The 24405-nt window shown below is 42.7% G+C and overlaps 1 protein-coding gene across 1 annotated transcript in view; it reads left to right on the top strand.

Annotated features, from left to right (window-relative positions):
* Positions 1-24405, top strand: part of LOC122797745 (centrosomal protein of 192 kDa-like) — a 1194871-nt gene that overhangs the window by 276608 nt on the left and 893858 nt on the right. Inside the window, exon 7 of the mRNA XM_044066270.1 lies at positions 273-666. Within this exon, the coding sequence (XP_043922205.1) occupies positions 273-666 (394 nt within the window). The remainder of the gene's footprint in view (positions 1-272; positions 667-24405) is intronic.

Here is a 24405-nt window from a genome sequence, read left to right as displayed (position 1 = left end):
TCTGAGGGACCTTTGACTTTGTTTATGCAGATGGAAGGAGGTGTCTTCCTGCAGGTAGTGTATACCGATTTTTGCTGCATCAGTGGTTATTCTAACATCTACTGTTACTATTTGTGCTCACACGGCTGTACTTAATCTGGAATTGACTTGTGAAGTATTTATTTTAGTGTTTTTCACAGCGTTGTTTATTTTGTTAACATTAAAGGAGCTGTACTGCATGTAGGTCTCTGTGAATTGATTTTAACTGGAATTTAATTATCTTTTCTCTTTAGGGTTCTTTGGATGATACTTCTGTACAGAATGGGCTTTCTGATAAAATGAAGCTGGATTCTTTATATTTTCAAAAAGGTGCAAATAATTGGACACTTTCAGAACAGACTGATGCAAGTCTTCCTCCAGTATGTCAACCAAGCTTCAGTCTGTCACAGATTTTGCCTTCCGGTAATGGACATGAACCAAGCTTAAGAGCTGCAGCTTGTGGTTTTGCTGAGATACGTAATGCAGGTAAAAATTGTGGCGTGTGGGATAATGCTGAGGCTGGCCTGGCAGCTATTTATCTTTCTCCATCACGTCAAAGTGAGAATGCCACAGATGGGTATGACTCAGTCGAACAGCAGCAGCCTTCTGAGGAAAAAGTGACTTGGAGTCTTGAGCAGTTGGAAACTGGTAAGACCGGTACTGGTTTTACTTAAAGGACCACTACGTGATTCTGAACATGTCTCCTCATTTTGTATAGATGTTTCTCCCCTATCTTTTGATTCTATCACTGTAAAATATTAATGTGATAGTGTTCAATCTCGCCGTTTGTTCTCACACATGGGTTCGGAGCCGATCCTCGGCTCCGTGCCGGCCTCTTGCAAGCTCTGCATCGAGAAGAAGCTCGAGACAATCTAATACCCACAATCCCCCTCTGCCTTTACCCCAGATCTAGTTTGCCGCTGCTGCGTTCACATCGTTGGGAGCTAGCTCGAGCGTCTAAAGCTAAGATATAACTTATTTTGTTATATTTTATTGGATTTTTCTTGTTCTAGTCATATATCTTGATATACTGAGTGACTGTGTGTTGAGTGATTAAATTTCGGTACCGTTAATCTTGTTTATCGGTTAGTTTTTCGGGGCCTACAGCCCTTCTTAGATTTAAAAAGTATTTGACATTTAAACCGGATTTGACAATTTTTTTCTCTGATTTGATTATATTACTGGACTTGTCTTTTTCTTGTAAAATGTCTGATAAGGTAAAGTCTGGATTTAAGCGTTGTCAGTGTGGCCAGAAAATGTCAGTGACTGACGACCATAGTTCCTGCGTCTACTGCCTTGGCCCTCTCCACTTGCAAGAGGACTGTTCTATCTGTCACTCTTTTAGTGGGAGGGTCATGACAGATAGGCGCAGGAAACTCATGGACAGAGGTTTATTGAAACCTTCTTTTCAAGAGGCCCTGGATGCTTCTGACCAGGCATCGAAATCCTCTAAGGAATCGAAGACGTCGGAGCCCAAGTCATCGGCTCCGAGCTCTTCAGTAAAGGTTAGATCACCGGTTCCACAGACTTCGGGGCCGAGTGTTCAACTGGTATCGGTTCCTGAGCCTCGAGTCTTGGAACCGGTGATGGAGCTCCCTCCTTCGACCTTGTTGAGGTCGGCTCCGTCTTCGGTTCCTTCGACCCGTTCTTCTTCCAAACTCTCTGACATCGATGTGGATCGTGTGGTGCAGAAGTTATTGGAGCATTCGGCCCTGTCCAAACTTATTTCGGTTTCCACCCAGTTGGTGTCGAAACTTGAAGGCCTCCCAGTGTCTCCATCCATTCCTCCTCCGAGACCTGTTCAGTCTTTGGAGCCGGAAGAGGCTGATCTTCTGATTGAGGAGCCCTCGGGTCCAGAACAGTCCTTTTCTCGGTCTGTTCCTCTCACCTCGACTCCGTCGGACCCGATACTGGAGTCTCTGAGCCGACGATCTGTCCTTGGTTCCGGGGCCGAGAGTCGAACCGACGTTTCGGTTCCGACTCTCCCCCTCGGGGCCTCGGCACGGATCGATTCGGCTCCGTCCTCGGGGTCGATGCCTTCGGTGCCTGTGTCGGGGATTCTTCCCATTTCTTCGGAACCGGGAGATTCTTCGATGCGGGACCCGGGGGCGTTCGACCTAATGAGGGAAGGTGTTGTCTACCCAGACAACCACATCAGTGGAAGCAACCTCTCCTCCCCATAAAGGGCCGTTATCCTCCTCTGCACCCACGGCCACATCCAAGCGTCGGGCACCAGTGTCTCAGCCACCCCTGGAGGTGCCCCTCTTCCTCGAGGCTTCTTCGGATGCTCCCACGAAGAAGTCCCTAGGAAAAGATTGTGTAAGAGGAGACACTTGGATTCTCCACAAGAATCCTTGACATCTGATACTGACTTAGATGAGTCAGAAGGGTCCCCTAAGTCACCTTCAGAAGATGTCTCTTTTCGGACATATTGGAGATCCTGAAACAGAGAGGTGACTGGCAGTCCCTTCCCCCTTCTGAGGATGAGTCAGTTTTGCTGAAGGCATTTGGTGCTCGCCCTTCTTCCTCCTGGGTCACTCCGCCCTTCGACGAACTAATGGAACTAATTGCTCAAAGGGCGTGGGAGGCTCCTGACACAGTGGAACCAGTCCCAAGGAAACCCAATAAATACATCACGGCACCTCAGGACAAGTCCTACTTAACAAAAGGAGTTCCAGTGGACGCTATGGTGGTGGCAGCGGCCACGAAAAAGGAGATGTCGGAGTCTTCTTCATCTGTCCATCCTCCTAATAAAGATTCTAGGACGATGGATAGATACGGGAAGCGCATTTTTAGTTCAGCGGCTTTTCCATGCGATCCCTGAACTATTTGACCCATTTTACACGTCTACAGAGGGATCTAGTCAAAGAGTTGGGAGATACCCTCCAGGGTACTACAGATGCGGCTGTCTCAGAGAAAGTGACAGCGCAACTTAATACCCTTACATCTATTGTTAACTCGTCCATGAGGCTGATTTCCTACGCAGCCGAAGGTTTGAGTAGGGCAGCAGCTTCAGCGATTGCTCTTCGCAGACAATCCTGGATGCGCTTATGTTCCTTTGCGGAAGCCTTCAAGTCTTCCTTTACTAACGCCCCATTTGACGGTGCCACTCTCTTTGGCCCCAAAGTAAAGGAGACCCTTACCCGGTGTGAACAGGAGGGAAAGACTCTGTCTGCTGTCGGAGTCCGTTTTTCCACCCCAACCAGACCGTACCCCAAAGGGCAACGTGGTGGAAAAATGTGGTTTCGAAACCCCAAGGATCTTTCCCAGGCACACAGGGTGATGCCCTCTAGAGGCAGAGGAGGGGCAGAGGTGGAAGACGCCGCCCTGGCGGCAGAGGGGTCCGCAACATCAAGGTGACAGGGAGACACTCCCTGGTAAACCTTTCCAGCACTCCTGAGAGGAGGCCCGACTGTCCTGCTCTGGAGGCAGTTGGGGGTCGCTTAGCTTTATACCCTCAGGCCTGGCAAAATATAACTACAGACAAGTGGGTAAAAAGCGTGGTTACCAGAGGTTACAACATACCCTTTCTATCTCATCCCATCCCAAAGAAAAGACTCCCAGATGTACCGCCCCATCTGCGAGAGCCAGCAGCTATAGAAATTTCAAAGCTGCTAGAAAGAGTCATCCAACCAGTCCCAGCGGACCAGCAAGGATTCGGGACTTACTCAAGGTTCTTTTTAGTTCCAAAGAAAACAGGGGACTGGAGGCCCATTCTGGACCTAAGCTACCTCAATACCTTCGTCAGGAAAGAAAAGTTTCGAATGGTCACGCTTCAATCGATCCTTCCATTCTTACAGAAGGACGACTGGATGTGCTCAATAGATCTAGAAGATGCATACTACCACATCAAAATGGCCAGGGCATCCAGAGATCATTTGCGCTTCCGGCTGGGGGCCAGTCACTTTCAATTTCGAGCCCTGCCCTTTGGTCTGACCTCAGCCCCAAGGTCTTCACCAAATGCATGGCAGTGGTAGCGTGTCACTTGAGGCGCCAAGGATTCCAGGTGTTTCCGTATCTGGACGACTGGCTCCTTTCTGCCACCACCCAGCGTCAACTATTACAGGCCAGAGACTTTACTCTTCAACTGTGTGTTCACCTAGGGATTTCTGTAAACTTCGGAAAATCCTTACTTCAGCCATCACAAAATATCTTGTTCATAGGAGCAGAATTAAACACACGTCAGTTAATTCTAAGACTTCCCCCAGAAAGGATACTATCACTTCAGACTCATATACGTCTTCTACTCTTGTCAAGGAAATCTCCTGCAAAACTGGTACTGAAGGTGTTGGGACTCATGTCAGCCTCCCTTATTGCAATACCCTTGGGAAGGCTGCACATGAGAGTCCTACAATGGCTACTGTTTGCACAATGGTCATTTCAACAACTACCTCTAACACACGAGATTCTTATAACGAAGACATGCAAAACAGATCTAAACTGGTGGCTTCAAGCGTGCAACCTTTCCAAGGGGAGACCATTTGTGCTACCCACGCCCACAGTTACGGTGACCACGGACGCTTCCCTGATAGGGTGGGGGGGCATCTTTCAGGGACAGACAGTCCAAGGCGAATGGACCAATTTGGAGTACAATCTGCACATCAATGTTCTAGAGTTGAGGGCAGTGTTTCTAGCGTTGCAACACTTTGCTCCCCTTCTTCCTCTGGGAACTATTGCAGTTCAGACGGACAACATGTCGGTAGTCTGGTACATAAACAAGCAAGGGGGAACCAAATCCTATCAGCTATGCAGAGAGGCCATGAGAATCTGGCAGTGGGCGGAGTCCACGGGTCGCTTTCTAATAGCAACGCACATCCCGGGGTCATCCAACGTCATAGCCGACAGGCTGAGCAGAGCTATTCTGTTACCGCACGAGTGGTCCCTAAAACAGTCAGTAGCGAAAAGGATTTTTCGCACGTGGGGCCAGCCATCCTGCAATCTGTTTGCGTCTCCAATGAACGCCAAATGCAGGAGCTACTTTGCCCTATTACCCCCTCCAGGGGAAGTCCCCAGGGACGCACTGGTTCACGATTGGCCCCCGGGACTCCTGTACACATTTCCTCCATTTCCTCTGATACCAAAGTTTCTCCAGAAAGCCAGAAACCTACACAGGACAATAATCCTCATTGCCCCATTCTGGCCTCGTCAAATTTGGTTTCCCTTCCTGAAGACACACTGCATTCGGGGACCCTGGATTCTGGACCCAGAGCCAGATCTATTGACTCACTCGTCAGGGGCTCCCCATCCCTCGCTCCTGTCCCTCCATCTAGCAGCTTGGCTGCTCCAATTCCCAACTTAGCCAGGTCTGATCTTTTGTCGCCAGCAGTTCAGGATATATTGGTGGCTTCTCATAAAGCTTCCACTACTAAAACATATTCTAGTAAATGGAAGCGATTTGTATTCTGGGCGAATACACACCAAGTGGATCCCTTTATAGCTCCTTTGAATAAAATATTAGAGTTTTTAACGGACTTATTCCATCAGGGTGCTTCTCCTGCTACACTAAGAGTTCAATTGGCTGCCATTTCAAATTTCTATGTGGAAGAATGTGGGGCTCCTGTTATGGCTCACAGACTTTGTAAAGCCTTTTTAAAAGGGGTTTTTCATATTAGACCACCAGTCAGATCTCCTACGTCACCTTGGAGTCTAAACTTGTTATCTAAATTAATGTTGCCCCCCTTTGAACCTGCCTCTTCTTGCCCATTAAAATTTTTGTCCTGGAAGACTCTCTTTTTGGTAGCCATTACTTCTGCTAGACGAGTATCTGAACTTCAGGCTCTCTCCATCAAGCACCCTTATTTGATCTTTCACTCTGATAGAGTTTCTCTTCGAACAAATTCATCCTTCCTTCCTAAAGTGTGTTCGATTAACAATATTAATCAGTCCATTGAATTACCCACCTTCTTCAAAAATCACTCCAACAAAATGGAGTATATGTTGCACAAATTAGATGTTCACAGACAACTAAGATTTTACTTGGATAGAACAAAGATCACAGAAAAACTGATCAACTTTTTGTGGCCTTTGCTGATAGCAGGAAAGGACTAGCGGTTACCAAAAGAACTCTTTCTAAGTGGCTAACGGATTGTATAATCTATGTCTATGATTCCTCAAATCTAACTCTATCACACAAACCCAAAGGACATTCCACAAGGTCAGTGTCTACATCTCTGGCTCATGCAGCCCGCCTACCACTAGATGCTATTTGTGCGGCTGCTACTTGGTCTAAGCCACATACTTTCATTTCTCATTATAAGGTAGACAAGGCTTCTAGGGACAGGGCAACCTTTGGTTCCACTGTGCTCAAGAACGTCCTTCCGTGAGTTCCTCAGGAACAAGGAGCTAGGGGCGCTACCCATGTGTAAGAACAAGCGGCGAGATTGAACACTATCACATATAGAAGTTATGTCCTTACCATAACGTTCCATGTGGAGTGTTCATCTCGCCTTTGTTCTTACATTCCCACCCTCCGCCCTAAAGAAGAACGTTCTTTGATGCCTGGCCAGGAGCATCCTGCTACTGCTGGCAGATGTTATGTACATGGTTGACATATATATATATATATATATATATATATATATATATATATATATATATATATATATATATATATATATATAGTCTGTTTCTTCCGTTATATATATAGTTATATATACACTTATTTCTGTGCATATGTGATGTAAGCATGAATGTGCTCTCTGGAGATTGGTTTGCTTGCAAACTAGATCTGAGGTAAAGGCAGAGGGGGATTGTGGGTATTAGATTATCTCGAGCTTCTTCTCGATGCAGAGCTTGCAAGAGGCCGGCACGGAGCTGAGGATCGGCTCCGAACCCATGTGTAAGAACAAAGGCGAGATGAACACTCCACATTGGAACGTTATGGTAAGGACATAACTTCTATTTATTGCTAGTGAAAATCATAATTTTGACTATCAGCCATCCTACATGGGTCTCCATCATTGCCAGCCTTCTTCCAACTTGTAACTATCTCGCGGTGCTGCTTAGAATGTATGGGCGCTGCAATGCTTTGATAATAACGCCTCTTGTTTTCCCCTATTTTACTGCTGAAGTACTGCCCTGGTACCGCCCCCTCCAGTCCTTTCGCCCTGGAAACACCTCTTTAAATTATGTATGCAGAAGAGCCTTCAACCCTTCCTCTTCATGCTGTAGAAACAGGATGGTGTTTGCATTTGTTTTTTTTTTTTAACTTCTGTAATACCATCAATAGTTCAATACATATCTGCAAGCTGTCTCATTACAGAACATTAATACTTTAGACATACAAGGTGTCCCACGTTCACCTGACTGCAACAAAACCTCACTCAAGCTGTTGTCCTTCCTTTATCATGCTCCACCCCCGACTGCTTTAAATAAGAACTAGGAACTAGAAATAGGTTTCCTGTAGGAAACCAAACAGTACACTATTTTTGTTCCACTATATGTGTAACATGATGTTACTGCTTTGCAGAGCATGCCAGAGTTTTCCTTACTTTCCTTGTCTCTTATGTTTGATTTTACATTTAGCAACATCTGATGTTCAAGTTTTCTACTTAAAAAAAAAAATAAAAAAATAAAAAAAAAAAGTAATGCAAAGCATGTTTTGTTGGCCTTATTATAGAATCTTCCCTTTTTAATCAGTACTTAATATTTGTTCTGATTTTTTTGAGGCAAGAAGTTAAATAGCTATATTCACTGGGAATATTGGCTTCAGTTAGTTACCATTACCGCAACCACGAGTATTCCGCAGTTACATTAACTTTTTAACAGAAAGAAACTTCAAGGTAGTATCTGCTACACTCATGCTTATTTTCGTTAACTTTTTTTTTTCATTTCAAGTTTACAAAAAATGCAAAGCACCATATGCACATATAAGTGTTATGCATTTAGACAAAGAACCAAAATAAGCAAAGATTACTGGTCAAATTCAAAATCTGTTGCAAGGAATGCAGACAAGTTGGTCAGTGCTGTTTGTTTATTTTTTTTATAACTCCAGAATCTTGACATTACAAATACTAGCAAAAGCAAGAAAAACTTCAAGATGGAATTCAATGCTTTCAAAGAAACCCTACTGTGACTAGCCCTCTCAGAGATCTTATATCTGTGTTGTAATTGGTGATGATGGGATTGCAAGGTGTAATGATGGCTTGTATTTTATTATGCAAGTGCCAGCATGCAGACGTTATCACTTGTGAAGGTTCATTTAACTAGAATATTTTCTAAAGCAGTGGCCCCTGATGAGACTTCTTTGTTTCCCGCTTTGACATCTGAAAGGCTGCATAATAGTTTACAGCTAAATCATAAACAACTAATCCCTGCAGTTGATGTACAATTTGATTTTGATGCTATTTAACTTCACTATATTTTTGATAGCAGATGTTGACTTGCTTAGTCCTGAAAATGTCACAAGGCATCATTTCTGGTGTTCATGTGGGAAACTCCCCCTCTTCCCACTTCTGTTAATCTCCCATCTTAGAGTTCCCACCACCTTAGACGGGTGTTGCTCCTTTTTGTCTGCTTAGGTTTACAACTTTTCAGTTTTTAATTTTAAGCTAATAAAGCCTCACATTTCTAAGGACCTGCTTAAACCGTGAAAGAAACTATGTAAATGTTAGATGCATCACTTCCAATGACCCAGCAATAGGTTACAGTACTCTTTGGCAATGCACCTTCCTCTGCAGCTCTCTAGAAATATTTGGAGGCATTCATAGATAATTAGCAGAATTTGCCATGCGGCAAAGTCAAAAAGTGGTGTCCATTCGAATTTGCATGTGCAAGCAGGTGGTCATAGATGGAAGTGAGGACACACATGTTCCAGTTCTATGTGCCAGTGTGAAAGACTATTCCTTCACCAAAGTTGTCATACAGGGTGCACAGTTTATGTCACATTTGCTTTGCCTGGATGGTGACATCTGCCTTTGTGTGGATGACAGCCATTTACATCAGTTAAGTAATACCCATTGTGACACCAATTGCAAGCAATTAGCTGGAGGCAGCATTCTGACAGTCAATGTCCACCATTCATAACCCCCCATTTATGTGCTTTTTGAAGTTGCCACTGCCTACTGCAGGAGCATGAACAAAAGAGAAGGCTGCTTCCTCAATGGTTTATTTCCCCAAATGTTTTAGTTGTCTTCTACTGTGACAGGAGTTCATAGATGTGTATTAGGCTAATGGGTCTGGAGCCTTTACAAGCCTAGCCCATAGGATTACCCTGGCATTGTGCCACCCGACCTTAGTTCCCAGTGCCTCTGTTGAGTAGAGCCACTGGAGTGATCCCTGGGGTGTTTTTTCTATTTCCCATCCACTCATCAAGATTTCTCATGAAGAGGGCCAGTGAGGTGCTCTGTTTGACATGTATGGGAAGTCTGTTCCACAACATGGACAGTCTCTGGGTTATGAACCTGTCCCTCCAGCACATTGTTTGCGGTAATGAGGTTGAGGTCTCTGGAGTGTGTGGTGCAGAGGTATTGGGATTTCTTTAGATGTAGCATTTCTAACAGAGCTGGGTCAGACATGGCTTTGTAAGTCAAGCAGAGATTGCCTCTAAGTAGGCAATATGAGACAGAGAATAGTTGGTGTTTTGAGTCAAGGATGTTGCTACCTCTAGTGGGGGTATATTAAACGTATATTAAAACATTGCATAAATGTGTACAGTATCAAATCTAATATAAATACAAATCACATGAGCAGTTTTTGTATTCCATTGAGCTTAGATAGTAAAGGCACTATATAATCAAGATTTTAATGCAACAAACTGAAACTTGAGAAGTTTGTTGGAACTTATCAAAAATAATGATACCTGCCTATCATAAACAGGACAAAGGGTATCTGTCAGTGCGGAGGATTTATTTAATGTTATTTTATAGATTTTGCCAATTTTAATAAACACATGAAGATCACACCTATGGCAGTTCTTTATACAGTATCTGGTTGTAACAGGTGTGTGATTTATGTGGATAGGTGCTTAACATCCATGATTTCCAGGACTCCTCTGAAAATGAACACGTTGTCCAGTCAGACTATCCTATCAAATAAATGTTGATTTATTTTATTTTTATTTAACATGTATTTTTGATGTTGGAAAGGAAATACAAGATTTGCAAACAGGATTCAAGAACACATATTGGTTATTTAAAAAAAAAAAATAAGGACAGTGTTAATCCTGTTTTCAAATATAATTGTAAGAAGTTCTGCTTTTCATCATGGTAGATTGTGTAAGTAATACTTAACAGACTTTTAATTGAGGAAATGCATTCGGAACTATTGGCTGTCTGAGTCCCGGGTCTCAGTGACGCAATGGATATCAAATGTATTTTTTCATCTTTACTTGCAAAGTGAATTTTATCATTTATAGGTTTCGATTTTATTATGTTGCAGTTCCATAAATTTGCTTATTTTTAGTTATTTAGTCATATGATAAGTTTTAAGTTGTGACTTTTTGATGGCATTTAATTGTGTAATGCTTGGCATTTCATTCGGATGAAGTTGTGGTGTTTATAGAATGAAAGTTAATTTTTTTTAAATACATCTATAGTCTTGGACAAGTGTCTTTATTTTTGAGTTAGGCTTATCATTCTTACTCTCTTTGAAAGATGTTTTATTGAAATCCAGAGATTTCTTGATTTTTCTGAATACTCACTCACTAGTGCAAATTGCCCCTGCCTCCACCTAGGTATTAACTCCCTTATCCTTATATTTACAACTGCTTTACTACCTGTTCCAAACCACTTGTCTCTACTTCCTTGTTAATTTCTGGTCATCCAGCTGATTCAAAATAATAGTACAAACTTTTGAAATCTTTCTAAAGCCAACTTGCTACTAATATTCTGGACAAGCATAACTGGAATATGCAGTGCAAAACCAAATTTGTCTTGAGAGTTTAAAAACAAAAATTACTCCAAACCACAGCACTCATTACTTGACTCACCTATGTGAATGTTTAATAGTCGAGTACTTTTATTTGCAACCATAACATGAACTTCATCACTGCGGTGGTGGTGCTGCGGTAGTGTTGTCGCCTCACAGTAAGACATTGTCCTGTTTGATTCTCAGCTAGAGCATCTTCTGTGTGGAGACATGCGTGAATGGGCATACCTTCATTGAAGGTTGTGCGTCATGGCCAGCAACTTGGCACGTAAAAATCTACTGCCAATCATTGGCGGACCGGAGTTCCGCTGTGGCTACCGCTAACCAGGAAAAGCCGAAAGACAACAACAACATGAACTTCATCAGAACTGAACACAACTATAATTACAAATGTAAATACTCCAGAGATATAATCACGACAGAAAAACACCAAAAGCAGCGCATGCAAAACAATACATATTTATATATAAAATGTAAATCATTGCCAGCTAGGAGTAAACTTTTAAAGTGAGCAGTTTAAAAATGTATTATTTTTAGGCACTGCTATTGGTGGTTTAGCACCATAATTAAGCACATTACTTAAAAAGCACAAAAGCACTGTGAGTGGTTTACCTTTTGAAGCTTTATCAACTTGAATAGGACAAGACGGCTTGCAGTGTTGGTGTGATTAACACAATAACATGATCACCACGATTAGCAATAAGTTAATTGATTTATAGCCCAGCCCAATGTAGCCCAAGTAATGATACTAGTAGCATCCCCCAAGGTTTAGCTTTGAGTGCCCTCCTATTTAACATTTTCTTTTCAGAGGTAAAATTGCTGATACAAATTTTAGGGATAACCAAGTTTGTGGACAGCATGGCCAGTCGTAGACACAGAAACAACCACCTACTGTGCCCTTTCTGATTAAGGATAGATGGTCTGTATTTGTTTTAGAAGTAGAGAGAATCTGCCTGTAAAAGCTGTTATGGCTATATGTACACCTTGACCCTGTCTAAAGCTGGAAAAGCTGCAAGCCAGTACCCTCCCATATGTATTGCAAACCTGACCACTCCATGTATCTTTAAGACTATGATTTTACTGCCGCAAGAACCTATGTTTGTGTCTTTCGGCTTTTCCCGGTTAGGGGTCGCCACAGCGGAACTCCAGTCCGCTAATGATTGGTAGTTGAGTTTTACGTGCAGAGTTACCAGCCGTGACGCACAACCTTCAACGAAGGTGCGCCCATTCATGCATATCTCCACGGGGAAGACGCTCTAGCTGAGAATCGAAACGGACAGCGTCTTACTGTGAGGCGACAACGTTACCGCAGCACCACCACCGCGGGCTTGCAGCAAGGACCTATTATGAGACTAATTTATTCCCATAACGTAAACTCATTGCTGCTCATAAACTGTCTTTGTACAAATATCTTCTTATATGTTCTTGCTTAATATCATTTATGTATCATGTTATGCTGGATATATTTATCCAATTTCTCATTAAACTAGCATGATTATCTTATTTGACTGTACAATATTTGGAGCTTCTCTCCCCAGATCTCTGCTTGAAAAATGAGTTAATTCCAAATCCAGCTAGACTATCCCATTAAAGAAAGAAAAATAGATCACATCATACTTTAACCTACTATGACAGCTTCCAACAACTCCTTTCTATACTCTTACTCAGTGTGTTTACTGTACTAGCCACTGATGAATGTAACCAAATGACTTAAAATGTCCTTTCAACTTATTGTTTATTGTAACACACTGTTCTCCTTTTTGCACCTTTCTTGGCCCTGTACCTTATTAACCTTTTGACTTTGTAGTGTACTTTATTAACATGTGCATTGTATTTACTGTATTAATCTTTGTGGAGCTTTTTTCCTTGGGCCTCCGCTGACAGTGGGATCCATGCCCAGTTAGACTTTCCTGGTAAACAAATGTAAAATAAATAAAAATATCACATTGCAGCACAATCTCACTATGCAGGCATCATGGTTACTGTCAGAGCAAAATCTTGACAGACAAGCTGAGCAGGACCAGGACAGAGCCTCACAAATTAAAAATGAAATTGAATCAGGGGATCGTCCAGGAATTGAGCCATCTGTGGAGAACACCTCAAATAGATCTCTTTTGCCTCCACTCAAAGTAAAGTTAACTAATTTCCGCTCCAGGATTCCATTCAAGAAAGCATGAAAAACAGATTCTTTTCCTGGGATAAGAACCACCCTGTATGCTTTTCCACCCTTTCCACTAATATCCAGGGTGATGTAGAGACTCCCTTTTGGCCTAGACAACAGTGGGTTCTCCCTTCAATTGGCAATGGCCAAGAAAAAATACTGCAAGGTTATTCAGACTGTACCTATTCACACAGAGGACAAGGGGTGTTTGATACATACCAACACCAAACAACTGCAGCTAACTTCCTGGATGATAGAATCCAAATATGTTTTCTGAGGATATGCAACAGGTGTTAAGGGAGGCTGGAAAACATGTTACTAGAATATCATATATTAAAAGATGTAAAACACTTTCTAGTTGGTGCCAAGACAGGAACCAGCACCTTATCAGGGCTAGTGTTTCTCTGGTTTTGTATTATTTTGAAAGTTACTATCCTCTCCCTGTGTTACTCCTCCATCAAGATTAATTTGTCTGCCATTTCAGCATGTTAGCACATGGATCCCCATCTTTCACTGTAATCTCATGTGAAAGGATTTCCCAAATGGGTGTTGCGTACAAACCTTCTACAAAATAGGTGGTGCCTCGCCTCTTTGAGATCTTAATTTTGACTTGGATACATTGACTCTTGCTCCATTTGAACCCGCTTATATGGCTGAATTCCAAGAAGAGTTACCCGAGTTACAAGCTCTTATGGTAGGTCAGTCTTATTTCATTTTCCACAAAGACTGTATTTTCTTAAGAATGTCTCCCTCATTTATGCATAAAATGGTGTTTGATTTTACTTGAAGCCAAGCTATCTTTCTCCGCTGTCTTCTTTACAGAATTTAAAAATGAGAGAGAATATTCCATAATGTGGATAGATAACTTGGGTATTGCCCTGACAGAACTAAATGTTTTAGGAGCTCTCATGAGTTGTTCATGTCTTGTGAAAGTAAGAAGAAAGGACAAACTGTCTCCAAGCAGAATACTTACAAATGGTTATTTCATGCTAGTAACTTTTGTTATACCCACTGCAACAAGTTAATTCCAGGCATGGTCAAGGCCCTTTCAATCAGGGCATTGGCTTCATCTGTGGCTTTCTATAAAGGATTGGATTCTAGACATATTCTCGAAGCAACAACTTGGTCCTCTCTGCATAACTTTAGAAAGCATTACAAACAAGATTCTGTCCATGTCTAGGACAGGCTTTGCTAGGACCATTCTCCACGGGCTCCTGGGCCCTACCCCTTCCACCTCCCAGATGTTTTAAACTGTAGGAGGCTGCTCGTGTAGCTAAGGCAAATGCAAAAGTGAGAAACATAGTACAGTTGTGTAAGTAATTTTACAATAACAGTAGATGTTTGAAGATTCGCTGCTGCAATAGCCACAATGTCCTTCCACTCCCCTTAATTTTGTATATGTTTTTGTTGCCAAAGTGATGACTTCTAACTTTAGTTTCCTAGCATTCATCTTTTAAGGGCTTTAGCGAAGGGCTTGGCGCCCAAACTACTCTTCATCTTTCAGCTCACCTCAAACTAAATAACAGTTTGGGTGTGTGGAAAATGACCTTAAAGGTTTGGAAGCTGGGCAGCTATTATATCCATATAGCTGTGGCTAGCACAGCAGTGATCATTTGGACATCTACTGTTATGGTAAGTTCACATAGACATAAGCAGTGAAAACAGTGACAGATGGACATCATGCTACATGAGGTCAGCATGAAATCAGTACTCCCTTATCACTGATGCTGCATTTGTTTAGTCATTACTTTGTTGTAATGCACATACCAGCAATTAGGAATAAGAGTGGTCCTGTTATGCAGTGAGCTCCATGTGTAGCTGTCTGCAAAGGGCTATATGTGGGCACACACACTGATGTATTAGCTGTTGATTTTATTTCTTTACTGAACTCTTACACAACCCTTTTCAGCCATAACATAGTCCACCTGGGCAGGTAAGACAACTAGACATTCATAAAAAGAAATAACATGTACATAGAAATTACAGTGAAAAGTCAGTGTCAAACATTTGCAACGTATACAAATGTTGGTTTGAAGAGCAGTGTTGGGGGAGGGGGGTTGTATAGCACTGCTTACATTAATAAGTTTTGCTGACAGTATCTTGCATTGTAGTACAATTGAAGAACAGTCCTGTAAAGGACAATTAACTAACAAATATATGTTGCAGAAGTTATTATGGTATGCTGGAGCATTGCTCATCTGGAATCTCTGAAGGAGTTGCCCGTTTTCCTTGGTTCATCATCAATCCACTTTTCCCATTTTCCACATAGAGCTGGGGTGTCTTATCAAATATCAACATCTCTCCCTATTCATTGTCACTGTCCTCCTTCGACACTCATACCTGACTGTTTCAGGTCTTTTCTCATACAATCCTTCCACCTTTTTGCTGGATGGCCTTGTTGTTTCTTGCCTTTTTCCTGTGTCTCCCAAATGTTCACCAGATTGTTTTCTGCTTTCATGCACATGCACCTGAACCACCATAGACTGTTCTCTCTGACCTTTTCTGCAAATGGAATTACTTTGGCTTCTGCTCTTACTTCTCCCTTTCTTCATGTGTCCCACACTGTGCATCTAATGACCAATCTCAACATCTCCATCACCTTTGCTTCCTCATCCCCTCTGTCTTTACTGCCCAGGTTTCTGTATCATACAGTAATACCAGTTACACAGCTGTTTTGTACACCTTACTTTTCAACTTCTTTGGCATTCTTCTGTCACACACTACACTGATATTGTTAGGCAGTTGACTGCAACCCTTCTGATTCTAGCTTTGGCCTAATCATTCAAATATGATTTTCCCTTAATTGGCATAGCCATACTTGATTAGTGTAGGAGGCTGCCATTCTTATTTGAAGTCATGCCTGAAAAGGTTCAGAGGTCTGGCACACCTACCCACTTAAAAAAAAAAATCTATGAATAAAAATAAATATAAAAAAACTCTTACTTCTGTACTAGTACAAAACACTCCCTCAGCAACCCTATTCAAACACCAATTAATTACCACAGTCATGTAAGTGGTATAAATCTGGGTGTTGGTAGACTACAAGCCCTTGCTTTGCAGCAACTTGTGTTTGCCAAACATAGATCCAGCCAAAGTAACCACACTGCACTTAAACACTACAGGTTTTTGAAAGGTAGATCTTGCCAAATGAACCTGTTGTACTTCTTTTTGGTGCCCACTTAGGCAATGGACACTGCATACCCGAATCTGTGAAAGGGCAACAATATCGGTCCTCATTCCAGTTACATTTGAGTATAAGGACCAACGTAAGTCATTATAAAGCAGAATGTCTGGTAGAACAAATGCACTTGGTCCATGCTGGTGTAACTCTTTGTTCATTGCTGGGAGTATCACAGCTTTGTGTGCAACTTCATGGTAATAAGACTAATATCATAGATCTCCAGTTGAATAAGTGTTCTGACAAGTGTAAAGTCCCACACCTGGCTTGGCCACATATCAGCTCTGTAGTTCTCACACATGCTGTTTTGAGGTGCTACCATTCTTCTTCAACTACACCTATTTCCTCCTCTTCTTGGGGTGCTGGAGCCCGAAGCATTTCCTTGAACTGGTGTACCGTCTCTCCAGTCAACATATAATTCTTCCTCCTAGAGTCTGACCTTAGAGCCCTCTCTGACCACCATGTGCAGATGAAAGTGGCAACTAGTGGCTTATGCTGTGGGCTGACTGTTTCACTGGGGATGACTTTGCAATCATTGATTAAACCATAGTACCCTTTCCTTACTGGGGTGGTCTACCAGAATTGCATATTGGCCAGTCTTACATGTGATCTTGACTCTTCCTGAACCCTGAGTGGGCCACTATCAAGTCATTTGCCAGACCGAAGTCTAGAACGGCCTATCATTTATTCCTGTTTCCCCACCCATGTGAACCCAGGCAGTCCTCGTATCCTGTTCGGTCCGTTTTCATATGTGCATTCAAGTCACTCATTCTCAACACCAGTTCATGTTGTCCTGCTTTAACTAGTAGGTACTGCAACTGCTGTCCGAATGCACTTTTTTCCACACAATCACAACCCTGCTGTTGGGCATAGGCTCAGATTATGAATACTGCCATATCATTACACTGTAGTCTGATTGCCATGAGTCTGTCACTAATTCTGATGATAATTTCTCACTGCCTTCTGAAGCCTTTGTCTCTCCATAATTCCCACAGCATTTATGTCCCGTCCTTCTCCTGAGTAGTAGACTCTAGATCCCAAGCCAAGTGTCTTTGCTACACTGCCCTTCCATCTTTTCTTCTGGATACATAGGATGCCTAGCCTTCTTACCATCGTGTCCTCTCCACTTCCACCTCCAAGTTGTGTCCTGTCAATGAACCTTCATTGAGTAGCAGTTTTCAATTCATGTTTGGCAGGTTCATTGGTTTTACATTCAGCTTTAGCTCAACAGAGCTATCCAAGGTAACCCAGACTGGGCAACTAGACACCTGCCGGCCAGTAGCTTATTGACCTAGGTCTGCTGAGCTTCATGGCAGGCAGACAGCCAGTAGGGGGCGCACACACACTTTGTGGAGTGCATTCAAACCTTACCATGATCGTAGTTTTTGGAATTAGATGAAAAGTAATAGGAGTAAGCAGTAGAATTCCTATTTAACATGCTCTTATCTTTGTTTCCACAAAAAAGAGGGAAGCATGGTAATATCATAAAAGGATGGAATTTCTTGAAAATATACAGTGAGCAGAGAAGCTGTTGAAAATGCATTGTGAATACTAGACACATGATCTAGGGTCATATTTACCCCCCCCAAGAGTTCTTGACCAATTGTCAGTTGTGATTACAGATCCTTTTTCAAGGTTGTTCCACATGAATTGATGGTCCTACTGTGGTATTGCAGAAGAAAGGGGTTCCCAGTGGTGCTTCAAACATTGTTAGTTATGAATTACAGGTGAAATGGAATGCTGAAATACACAGCAATGGCTTGACTTCTAACATGTTCTTGATAAGTCATGTATGTGTGTCTGTGTATTCATCTTCTGGAAGATGAATGTCTCACTAAGTGTGCATACCTGGCAGATTACATTGAGTTTTAAACTGTATCTGGAAGCCAGAATGATACTGCTATTTAGTCTGATGCAGGGAGTGGAGAGTTTTGATGACTGTATTTTAGTATATTTCACAAGTGTATATAAATGCCACAAAATGCTGTGAACAAGAGTCAATTATCACCCACAATGCCTGCCTTCCATTTGATGATGTGCTTTTTTTTGATGCGACTTGCATAAGCAGAGTCTCTATGGTACACATATAAAGAAAACAGTAATTGATAGTCAGTACAACATGGCACTATTAGCTGTGATCTCTGTTAATACCATTATGCCATGCTACCTTGTTCTAATGCCCCTGAGGGCATGCTCTTTCCCTCACACTTTCTTAAGCTTGCTGCTGATGAGATTGCTTATCCCACTAGGATCCTAATCAACAGATCCATTAAAGAATCCTACGTCCCCAAACTCAGGCGTAAGGCCTACATTCTTCCTCTACATAAAGGCAGCAAAAACACCAAAATCTCTAACTTTCGTCCGTTAGCTATCCTCTCCCCAGTCTCAAAAATCCTGGAAAAATGCATTTACCTACAACTTGTGCCCTACGTAACCCAATACCATCTCCTTACTCCAACCTAACTTGGATTCCAACCAAGACATACTACTACAACAGCCCTCCTTTCTTTCTTTGATACTGTCAGTCGTGCCCAAGACACTGGGAAAGTAGTATCCACAGTGCTTTTGGATCTTTCCAAAGCATTCAGTACTGTTTCCCACACCCACCTTCTGAGCCATCTTTCAAATCTCAGTCTTTGTCAAAACACCCTATCCTGGTTCTCTAGCTATTTGTCCAACAGATCACAGGCTGTGAAATGTGAAAAGGCATCTCTCTTCTCCATACCCCTACAGGTGTGCCCCAGGGATCCATACTGGTTCCTATGCTGTTTAACATCTGTATCAACATGTTTCACTCTACCAGTAATTCAGTATGCAGACGACTCAACTTGAGTCTGCTCTGCTACTAATCTCCCTGAACTTCTAACAAAAATTTGGGCTGCCTTCTCAACCACAGAAGCCTGGATGCTCCAAAACCATCTTTCTTTAAATGCCAACAAATGCAAATTATTAATATTTCCACTGTCAAAATCCTTCCCTTTAGACAAAACCTCCTTCCTAGTACTAAGCCAGAACAGCAACCCTATCGAAGTGGTTCCCCATGCTAAATTACTAGGAGTTGTTCTAGATGAGCAACTAAAATTAGACAACCATGTCCTTCAAAACAAAGAAAAGCCATCAAAAGCTTGGTATGCTCTTCAGGAACAATCACTTCCTTTCACCCCACACTAGACATACTCTTGCCTCAACTTACCTCCTTCCCTCCCTTATGTATGGTGCTCCCCTACTAACAAACCTGTCAAACTCGCTCACTTCCAGGTTAGAAACCTGCTGTAGCAAAATATCCAAATTTGCCACCAACTCTAAGTACTCCTCCCATCCCTTTGAAGCCCTCCAGTCTCTAAAGTAGCTAGAATTACCTAACTAGATTACCTCCAATTGATCACAGCCCATACATTTCTCCTCAACCCTACTAAATGACCCACTCTTTCTGACATCCTTCCAACCTAATAGAACACTCAGATCTGAAAATCAAAACCTAACTAATGTTCATAAACCTAACTGCTCACCTGGACAGTTACTCCTCTCTTTTTTTCCTTAGCCAAAAAATGGAACTCTTCCCCCTACCCTTAGGATTATGCAGAACCAGGAAAACTTTTAAAACACTCCCCCATTCCTGCCTTTTCTCTAAATGGAAATGTACCCGCTTCCTTCCAACCTAACACATCCCTTACTCTCCTGTTCCTCACTGCTACCTCAATTACTTTCCATTACCAAGCCACCTTTATATCAACACTATAATGGCTTACTATTAACTTTAACAATCTGTTTACTGACCGCTATCTAAATGCAACCATATATTTGACTTGCAATGCTATTGTGTGCTTCATTATGTTAAGTTGCTGTGATATTATTGGAATTTTCAGTTTGTTATTTTGATTTCTGCTCTTGTTACCATTATGTACACATTCTGTATTGTATTTGTATTGTGAAGCTTTTCTCCCCGGGCCTTCACTGAAAATGGGCTCACTTGGGCCAGTGAACTTCCCCCGTCATCAGACTGGAAATAAATATTAAATAACTAAATAAATATTAAATAAATAATATTAAATAACTAAAATAAATATTAAATAAAATTAAATAACTAAATTTTAAACTACAAGATTTCCTCATGTAGCAAGATGTTGATATGGCCTCACATTTCCCTGTGCCTAAATAGAGCTTGCACAAATATGGATGTGCATTTGTTTTCACCAACTTTATGGTGTCCTATCCATGCCAAGGGGCAGTTGTTTTGTGACGCATACACCTTTTGAATATTACTGTGCATCTTCAGTTTAAAAACTGGTTTCCTCTGTGATGCTTCTCATACCTCCTCTGATGCTATTTTTTAAGATTCCTGTGAATATGCTAAAACATTGTCTCTGACTTGAGTTCCCATGCTTGTGCATCACACCTCGTTTTTCATCTTCTGTTACTGAACAGTCAAGTGAAGTTATTCATTGAGGAGTCCAGATGTCTGCATAATGAACTCACCTCAGCAACCCTCTCCTCCTCCCAACAAACACAAATACATGTGAGATGCAACTATATAGCCAAACTGGAGGCTGAACTCTCTCAACTCGGGACTGGCAAGACCAGACAGGAGGAGAAGGTAACCACACACACAACAAACCCAGTCACACATAGACCTACCCCAACTGCAAATCAAGCACATAATAACACAAAAACGTACTCGGAGGCTCTATTAAAAAACTTACCAAAACAACAGAGGCTCCCAAAGCAGACACCCAAAAATCCACCACCTCAAAACATAACGCATACTACACATACTTCAATAAATCGGTGTGTCAATAAATCACAGCCCTTAAGGCCAAACACTATGCCTGATACACTAGTGATAGGTGACTCTATAGTCAGACACACTGACGTCCCACTTACCAGGCTGAGCAAGGAGAGGGTAACGGTAAGCTGCCTATCGAGGGCTAGGATCCGCCATATAACACACGCACTCAGGTCACTCAAAAGCACGTACAAATATGACTCCGTCATTGTCCATGCCGGCATGAATGACCGGAGACGTACCTCCTTGGACTACATGAAAAGAGACATTGAGGAGCTCTCTGATTATGTAGCCCAGGCTGGTATGACCCTGACCCTGAGCAGCATCCTGCCCTCACCAAGAATGATGCCACAATACAAAGACAAGATGATCAGCTTTAATAATTGGCTCAATTACTGGTGTCATTCTAGGGGGATCCAATGTCTGTCTGCTTGGGATGACATGCTGGACAAGCCACGCTGCTTCGCAAGGGACGGCTTGCACCTGTCACCACTGGGCTTACGGATATTGGCTAAGGCTCTTGCCACCCCCATAGTGCCTTTTTTAGGCAAGGCTCAAAAGACGAACCCACCTTCGTAGAAAACAAAAATGGAAAAAAAGTAAGGGTAATGCTGCTCAACACCAGAAGTCTAAATCTCAAGATGCAGGCTCTCGAAGCACTCCTCAGTATGGAGAACATCGATGTCTGTGCTGTAACAGAGACCTGGTTCAAGGCTCCTGAGAGCACCCCAGCGCTACCAGGCTTTACCTCGTATCATGCTTTTCGGCCCCAAAACCCAGGCCGAACCACAAAGGGAGGGGGAGTGTCCATATTCATCAAGGATACCCACACCTCTAGGTTAGTGGCAACTCATGAAGCATCGGAGACCATCCAGGTGCAGCTAACCGTAGGCAAAACTGCTATACAACTGGTTGCATGTTAGACAACCCTCCCAATCTCAAGAACCCCACTCCGCCTTCCTGAAGACATTGGAAGATATGAATGTCTCACCAAATACCATCATATTGGGAGACTTCAACTACCCTAACATAGACTGGGTGCACTATTCTAGCCCTAACACCCTAGCCCAAAGGTTCCTGGAATTCATAAACTCAAATGCAATGGAACAGCTAGTCACCTCTCCCACAAGGGGGGATAATATACTAGACCTGATCATCACAAACATGGGGACAAAATGCTCCACACCGGAAGTATTACCCTCACTGGTGAGATATGACCACAATCTAATCACCCTGGATATACATTTACCACCTCCACCCCCAGCACAAAAGACTACAGAGAAACTTCTCAAAAGCCGACTTTACACTTCTCAAGACTGAGATGGTATCATTTAAGCCCTCAGGGCCAATGGAAACCACATCCCACAATGCTGAATCCTACACATATGCTTTCTACGGACATCTCCAAGAATGCCAAAATCGTGCAATCCCAAATAAAACCAAGACCCTCTCCACCAAAGGAAAGCGTCCTGTCTGGTGGACCCCAGCCATAAACAAATTGTATAACAAAAGAAGGAAGCTACTGCAAGACAGAGCAAAATCCCATAAAGGGAAGGCATCCCTGATCAGCACCAGTAGAAAGCTACGTTCTCTCATAAAAATATCCAAGGCCAACTTTGAGAGAAAAATCGCCAAGGACACTAAAGATAACCACAAGGCATTCTTCAGTTATGTTAGAAACCTGGGCGGAAACACTCGGATATGCTCAGTTAGTAAACAACGACAAAAAATTTACCGAACCCACAGATATTGCCAACATTCTGGCAGACCGGTTCAGTGCATATTTCTCCCCTCCCTCACCTCCAAAAGAATAAATACTCATCCCAGCTGAATGTAACCTCCCTGTCATCTCTGATGTCCAGGTGAGAACCGCCCTCAACAAAGCAAAAAACACCGCATCTATGGGACCTGATGGTATCCCCGGCTACGTGATACGTGAACTCCAAGAGGAGCTAAACCCGCATATAAAAATGTTATTTAACGTTAGCCTTACTACAGGATATGTACCTGAACACTGGCGTACAGCCAACAGTGGTCCCACTCCACAAGGGAGGCTCCACTACAGACCCTGGGAACTACCGCCCCATAAGCTTGACCAGCCTGGTTTGCAAAGCTATGGAAAGAATTATTATGGAACTCATAAACAACGACATTGGGGACCTACAGACACTTGATCCCACCCAGTTCGGCTTTGTAAAAGGCAGATCCTGCCTTTTGAACCTGGTTGACTTTTTCGAAACAGTCACTAGAGCCATTGATGAGGACAAGGCAGTCCATACAGCCTACCTGGACTTGGCTAAAGCCTTCGACACAATACCCCACTCGGGGATCATAGAAAAGCTAAACAGCTTAAAAGTAAATCCATATGTCACAAGATGGGTTGCAAACTGGCTAAAGAACAGAACCCATAAAGTCAAGATTGCGGGAGCCATGTCAGACTCAAAGCCAGTCACAAGTGGTGTCCCACAGGGCTCTGTCCTGGGACCCCTCTTGTTCGGCATTTACTTCTCAGATGTGAAAGCAAACATGGGAGGGTTGTGGCTGACACAGTTCGCAAATGACTGCAAACTAGGCGCCATAGTCTATACACCAGCTGAGACATACATCCTACAGAAAGGCCTCACCGAAACGGACAACTGGTGCCGGAATCACGGCCTTAAACTGAATGCCAAGAAATGTATAGTCATCCCCTTTGGGAAAAAAATACCCACAAATTATCACATAGACAGTAACCCACTGAGTACCGAAAAAGTAATCTGAGACCTGGGGACCCAAGTTGATAGTGACCTCTCATTTGACACCCACGTTACCAAAGTGGTTAAAGACTTTCTACCTTGCCCACCTTATGAAGGGGTTCACATCCAGATCAAAGGAGGTAATCGTGCCCCTGTACTCCTCCCTTATCAGGCCCATGATTGAGTACAATGCCCCATTTGGTATGTACCTCACCCGGCACTTACAACAGCTGGAGAGACCCCAGAAGTACCTCACCAAGAGGATCAAGGGTTTCCAACATATGTCATGCTGCCAGGCTAAAGAAACTCCAGCTCTATTCAGTAGCATACCGCCTGCTCAGAGGTGATCTGTGCCTGACATACAAGGCCATGTCCAGCCAGGAATTGATGGACATGCTCCACCTCAAAAAATCAAAATCCATAAGAACCACGAAAGCCAAAGATTTAAACCTCCGTACAAACATGAATCGAACATGCTGGAGGGACAGATTCATAACTCAGAGGCTTCCCATACTCTGTAACGAAATCCCAGTCCATGTTAGGCAGAGCCCCTCACTGACACTCTTCAAGAGAAATCTTGATGAGTGGATGGGAGATCGTAGGTTTACCCCGGGGGTCACCCCTGTATCACTACTTAACAGAGGCGCAGTAAACTAATTTTAAT

The sequence above is a fragment of the Protopterus annectens genome, chromosome 3.part1, assembly GCF_019279795.1.
Source record: "Protopterus annectens isolate FY-2018-M chromosome 3.part1, PAN1.0, whole genome shotgun sequence".
In the NCBI taxonomy this organism is placed as follows: Eukaryota; Metazoa; Chordata; order Ceratodontiformes; family Protopteridae; genus Protopterus; species Protopterus annectens.
This window is presented reverse-complemented; position numbering and strand designations above follow the sequence as displayed.